The sequence below is a fragment of the Rhinopithecus bieti genome, unplaced genomic scaffold (genome assembly GCF_001698545.2).
Source record: "Rhinopithecus bieti isolate Rb0 unplaced genomic scaffold, ASM169854v2 scaffold_3856, whole genome shotgun sequence".
NCBI lineage: Eukaryota > Metazoa > Chordata > Mammalia > Primates > Cercopithecidae > Rhinopithecus > Rhinopithecus bieti.
In genome coordinates this window covers 2,095,356-2,102,207 of record NW_016804410.1, presented here as the reverse complement: position 1 = coordinate 2,102,207, position 6,852 = coordinate 2,095,356, and the positions used below count along the sequence as shown (strand labels likewise).

At 39.4% G+C, this 6,852-nt stretch overlaps 1 protein-coding gene across 2 annotated transcripts in view; it reads right to left on the bottom strand.

Moving 5' to 3' along the window:
• Window positions 1-917: 917 nt before the first annotated feature.
• The window catches only part of AKAIN1 (A-kinase anchor inhibitor 1), a 57,203-nt gene continuing 51,268 nt past the window's right edge, over window positions 918-6,852 (bottom strand). For both annotated transcript variants that reach the window (XM_017867928.1, XM_017867929.1), the window contains exon 2: window positions 918-2,994. In XM_017867928.1, coding sequence (XP_017723417.1) covers window positions 2,801-2,994 — 194 coding nt within the window. In that variant the 3' untranslated portion in view covers window positions 918-2,800. The remainder of the gene's footprint in view (window positions 2,995-6,852) is intronic.

Sequence of the window (6,852 nt, the reverse complement as noted above, 5' to 3'; positions counted from 1 at the left end):
AAAACAGCCAGTTACTCATCTCTGAATGGCATAAATTCAATGATTATTTTTAAATGACAGATTCATTTCTTCGTAACCTGAAATTCCACCATAAAGGAAACCTAAACAGCTAAAAAATAAATCAGAAATGAAGGGAACCTGTTAGTCATTTTGCATCAATTTACAATACCGTTTGCACTGAACAGATGATTACAGCAGAGCAAAGTAAGATGAAAGGATTTCTTTCTTTAGTTCCACCCTAGGGGCAGGCAACGGAAAAGACGAACAGCTGAACACACAGAGATGGGAAGCCTGTGTATGTAGTAAATCAGAAAGATAAAGGACACTAATAAATGTTCCTACTCATTTCTGAAACTAAAAGCTGTGATCTGGTTTACGATAATAATCAAGTGGAAATCCACCTTAATCCTATGTCAAATTAAGTTCTATAGGCCCCTTGTAAAATCTAGTAACTTATTCTTCAGACTGAAAGATCTGTCAGAGTTTATAGGTCTTTAACTCATTTATTTTTATGACTGAGCTTTCTTAGAATTTTGCCAGTATGGCACCTACCTATTGAGCACAGGGGTTGCCGAACTTCCTTTCGTCCTCCCTACAACTTAGTCATATCTCTGTTCCTTGCTGTTGATTTTCCATCTCCAAGATTATGGCAGACACTCTACCTTCCAGACCCACTTACCTTGAATTCTTGAGATCAAAAGCCCACTTCTTAGCATACATTCTTTTCTCTTCAGGCCTCAGGACCCACCACCCCATGGCTGTCCTCACGCAGTCATAGTGAAGGGCCCATTAAAGAAGAACTTCCCCTGGTCATGATATCTAGGGGTTTGAAAATAGCCTTGGAAGCCTCGTGGTGCCAAATAATGGTAAGATCCACGTACAAAATGAGCCAAACAGCAGAGTCTAGAAAACTTTGCTTAAAATATTTCAAAGCTGTATATGTTTTATTTATAAATAACATTTAGATACAGAGGTCAATAAGATGTTCCAAAAATTCCCAATTTTTTAGTACAGACATATCAGAGAGGAAAAATAGTATGTTTATATGTTTCTGTCACTTGACAGCAAAAACAAAGGCTGGTCATATCCAAATATCTGAGTAGACACAGTACCGATCACTTACAAACTACAAGCATTAGATTTATTTATTTATTTTATTTGTGGCACTCCTGAATAATTTCCCTGGATACCTTCATTCCCATTATGTATGCTATGCAATTATATCACATCAGTTATATGAATTTTGGTCAACTGAAACTCACTCTTCACTTAGCATGAATTCTGCTAAAAGAAACACCTGTGAGTAAACAAGCTTAAATTGTAAGCCCTTCTGCTTCCTTCTCCAGCCATGTTTCCTGTGAATTTATTCCACCTGTGCACTGTGGGCGCTAGCATAACAAAACTGACATTTTTTCATTCATTATTTTTTATGCAAAGATTTATTCTAGAAACTGTAGCATACTGGAATTTTAGAAGTATATCTTAATATCAGTCACACTTCATACCATAATACTTTGCTTTAAAAAAAATCAAACGTAGATATTGATACTCTGAAACCAGAAGGTTTTTAACCAAGGTCAAATTATTCCTCTGTCCCCAATAGCACCAATTCAACAACTTTTGTGAAGCCCAGGAAATGGGACTCTAGATACTCCAGAAATACGTGCATTATTCTCACAGAAGTGGAGCAGGGATCAAGCCTGTTGCTGCACAGACACTTTTGTTACACATGTACACACACATATCTCTGTCACTGCATTCAAAACACTGTCACTTTACTGTCCCTATCGTATTCTCATGTATTCCCGAACTGTGTGATTTTCATAATCTCAAAAAAATAATTTTAACGTGTGGTTGGGAAAAGTTAGTAAGGTCCTAATGCAAATGCATAGCCTGGTTGCAAAACAGCATTTGTAAGGACCCCAGAATCCCTTCCAAGGATGTTACACCCCATAGTCAGCCCCACGTGTAAGTCTCTTAATGATAGGCAGCTGTTGAAGAAATCGACAATTCTAGCCATTCTCCATGAGGCTGCTAAGGAATTGAGTCATTGGCAACTCACATGTGTAGACTCACTTGTCTTATTTTATTTAATCTTGAGATGAGACAAGAAATCCATAATATTCCCAAAATATTTCTACGCAGAGCATGAACACCAATTATGAAATATTCAGAGTATTGGGACTAAAAGACTGAGTTCGTGAGAAGCTTAAACTCCTCCCTTTCTTAAAATAACATAAATATTAATAAATGCCTTGGTATGATCCTGAGGGACTCAGCCTTAGACTTTCCCTTTGCTTAATTTGATCTTAGACCTGAACCCACCTTATAAAAGCCTCAATTTCACATTTGAAGGTAACTAAAACTCCATTCCCTCACCTTTCTAGCATGTCTTTTAAATATATTATAAAGAACTCAGTACTGTACTCAGTATTTCAGCAAAAAGACTGCTTGTTAAATTCACAGAAGGAATGCATAAAAGGCAGAAGTAAATAAACGAGACATAGAATTCTTTTCAAATCAAAGAACTTTCCAAATAAATTGGCCTGCAAAATGACTTTGCAATTACAGTGTCATATTTGGCCCCACTGTGTCTCAGAGGCACTGCATAAATATGAACAGAATGGTCTAATGCACTTTTTCACAACAGTGCTTCTCAGCCAGGGGCTAGTGCGAATTCATTCTACAGCTAGGTGCCAGTGACACTTCGGTTTGCTTTATTGGCAACATTTTGGTGATGCGTCCTACACTAAGAGGAAGGCTAGAAACCAAGCACATGTCAAGAGCAAAATCCACCATGTTACTTCTTTTCATGCTTCTTGGTTAACTCCCCAACGCCCAGTTGGATGTGGCCCTGGTTGTCACTGATTCTCTCTTCCCTGCGCTGACTCTCCTGGGAGACTTGCTGCACAGCTTGCAGGATTGCATTCTGCACAATCTGTTTGCTGGCATTCTGCAGCTTCACCTCTTCAGGCTCATTTCCAGGTTTCTCACCTAGCCAAAAACATGAAAAGGAGGGAAGAAGGTGAGAAATTAATTTCAGGAATGTGAGAGGAAAGGGTAGGGGAGAAAGAGAAGAGGGAAGAGTGAGACTATAAGAACACACTGGAGTGGACCAGTTAACTATGAGAAGCCCAGCAGAGCACATACAATTGGGGGATTGGTCTCAGGACACGCTGTGGATACCAAAGTCCTTGATATAAAATGACCTAGTGTTTGCATATAATCTACACACATCCTCCCATACACTTTAAGTCATCTGTAGTTACTTATAATACCTAATATAATATAAATGTAATGTAAATAGTTGTTATACTATATTTTAAAAATTGTATTATTTTTCACTGCTGTACTGTTATTTCTTTTACTGGATTTTTTTTCCAATATTTTTCTTCCATGGTTGTTTGAATCCTAGGATCCTCAGCTGCTAGAGAGACAGTTTTGGCCAATGAGGGCCTCTGGGAAAGTTTCTAGAAAAGAACAGACCCTTGCCCTTTTGCACCTTCCCCACTTCCTTCAGGAAATGCAGACATAAGCCTTCAGGTGTTGCATTAATCTTCCAGTAAGCATGAAGATGAAAGTCAACATTCTGGGCATGGCTGGGGAGAAAGAAGCAGCCTAATTTTGAAGGCAGCACTGAGCATGTGTACCAGCCCTGGGCCATGTCCTTCTGGGCATTCATGTATGTGATGAAAATAATTCCTTTTTGTTTAATCGAATATTATTCAGGTTTCATGTTACTTGCACCCAAACACACGCATAGCGTATATAACCTCATTGGGGCTGGAGAATAGATGATGACTGAATCCATATCAAGGTCAACTTTGCTCCTATAATAGGATCACAACCAGTGAAACTATCAGAAGCTGCCCGCTGGGATGTAGAGCAGGCATTGGCAAACTTTTTCATCAGAACCTGCCCCTGCTCCCGCCCCTGGGATCTGGAGCAGGGATGGGCAAACTTTTCCTTTAAAGAACCAGTTAGGTGATAGTTTAAGTTCATAGGTCATACAATTTCTGAAACAACTCTCAACTCTGCTGTTGTAGCATGAAATCAGCTATCGATGAGTGCACAGGGCTTTCATTCAATAAAACTTCATTTACAAAAAAACAGGCCACAGGCCAGATTTGGCCTAATCTGGAATGGTGGGAACTTCCTAATTAGAAGGCTAGGCAGTCTACCCAGCACTGATTCTCTACTTTCTTTCTTAGTTAAAAACACAATTTTAATTTTATTCGAGTAGTTATGTAACTAGGTATAGCTAAATTCTTGGTGGAAGTGGAAGTTCATTTAATAAAAATCCTGGAAAAGGGATGTAGAAGAGTAAAGTCAGATAAAGGCCTTTTATCCTCTACCCATCCTATTGCCTGCAACTCTGGCCTGATAGTTATTACAAGGGGCAGAGCCATTAGAACCATTAGAATAGAAACTGTTTTCAGGGATTTCAGAAGAAAAAGAAGGATCTTGGGATACAATGACCAAGAAGCCACCATATCAGTTCTCAGATCCCCACCTCCAGGCCTCTATTTAGGTTAGAAAAAAATAATATACCTTGTTTAAGGCAACTGCTATTCTGTGTTTGTTTTTATTGTGCAGCAGACGTAATACTAATTCATACATGGTAGACTGATCATAAATCTACCATTTGGTTGAAGTGCAATCTGGAAAACTCTAAATCCCACCTATTTATATTTATAGTGGTAAACAGAATGGACATAATTTCTTTTTTAAAATCATCTTTTTGGATATTTCCTCTACACAAATATGCTCACTACCAAGAAGATGTATTTAAAATTGGAGGGATGATGTTCACTGGGGTTGATTAATTAACAACAGAATTTATACACCTATGAGGAAACATCACAAAAGATAATACTGAGTAATTCTGGAAGACCAGACAGTTCTTATTCATTAAGTCATATAATCGTCATTTATGGAGCATTTTTATCCATCCATTGAGGGATTTACAATCTAGTGAACAAAGCGAGATAAATCTATTCAGAGCAAAGAACAATATTTTTAAAAACAGGATAAAACCATCAATGTATACCAAACTGAGCAGAGGAGTCTGGACACGTGAATTGCAATAGACTGAAGCTGTGAAGTGGCCAAGAAGAATAGAAATGTTTCTATATGAAGAGTCATGAGGGTATAGCTATCAAGAATACGTGTTTTGAATCACTTCAGAGATTTCAGGTCCTTTTTGCCACTTGCATTCATGCAGTCTTGGCCAAGACACTTCACCTCTGTAAGCCTGTTTGCACATCTGTAAAATGGGCAAGTGGCATTAATTTAGGGTGGTTGTTGGAGAGTTAACCAACACAAAGCGTATTCAGCACTCAGTGTGGTCCCTAACACATAGTAAGCATTTGTAAGTGTCCACCATTGTGTGTTAATCAGGGAATAGACTAGGCTGTTGTAACCGAGAAACTCAAAAAGAGGACAACTCACACAAGAGCTATTCATTGCTCTCTCGTGTAACAGCTCAGAAGTACTCCAGTGTGTAAGTGGCTCTGCTGCATGGGTTATCTAAGGACTCTAACTTCCTTACATCTTACTGCTTTAACCTTTCTAACAATATTGCCCTCATTTACCTGAGTGAAGCTGGTTAACCAATATCCCATGTGGGACCAAAAGAAAGCAAAAACGAAAATGGAGGGCTAGCAATTTGCTTTTGAAGAATTGTCATAAAGGTTGCAGACATCACCCTACTGACATTCTATCCAGGGAAACTTAATTACATGGCCACACCTAGCTATGTGGGAGGCTAGGAAATATATTCATAGGCCAGGCAGTCATATCTCTTTCTGAAATTCAAGGAGGGGCCAGGCGCAGTGACTCACAGCTGTAATCCCAGCACTTTGGGAGGCCGACGTGGGTGAATCATTTGAGCTCAGAAGTTTGAGACCAGCCTGGCCAACATGACAAAACCCTGTCTCTACTAAAATACAAAAAAATTAGTCTGGCATGGTGGTGAGCACCTGTAGTCCCAGTTGCTTGAACCTGGGAGGCAGAGGTTGCAGTGAGCTGAGATCATGACACTGCACTCCAGCCTGGTGACACAGTAAGATTCTCTCTCCAAAAAAAAAAAAAGGTAAAATAAAATACAAATAAAACTCAAGAAGGTTCTAATGCTAAAACAAAGAAGCCATTAAGGATTTAAAAAAATTACCTCCAAGCAAAGCCAAGGATACATTGAAAAGAGAGAACACAGTGTATACTGGCAGCAGGACAAATGTGAAACCCAGGTTGCTCTGTCTACTACCACTATACAGTGCACAAGTGTGAGGACAAACAAAAACAATTTCAAAAGATTTAGGCTTGCTCCTAGAAAGAGTATCTTAGTCAAACTAGATGTGTGTTAAGTCTCACTGCCCTCATTACCACTTCATTTCGGGTCATACATATCTACTTGCAGTGGAGGTTGTGGGACAAAGAGAGCGGTGAAGGCTGGAGCAGAGAAAGAGGACTAAGGTGGGGAGAAGAGCCACCCAGAGCACTTAACAGACAATACATGCAAAATAAAAAGGTGCAGAAAGCACACATACTACTTGTGGGTTAGACTCTTTGGTATGCAAGGAATAATATTCTCTTCCATTGCCTTAAGCTATGGTAGAGGGGAGCGGACCATGAAAATAGAGATACAAATGTCATAGCCAAGTGTCCAGGAACTGTTCAGCTGAGCTTCACATTACAACTTGGAAACTGGAAAAATCCAGTATAGCTCCAGTTATTGCACCACGTAGGTTATCCTCTGCCATGAGTGAGCCTAACCTCTCCATCTGCTGTGACCAGCCAAGCACCTCTCTGCTTCTTCTGGAGTCTCTCTGACTTTATGCATTCACTTACTCT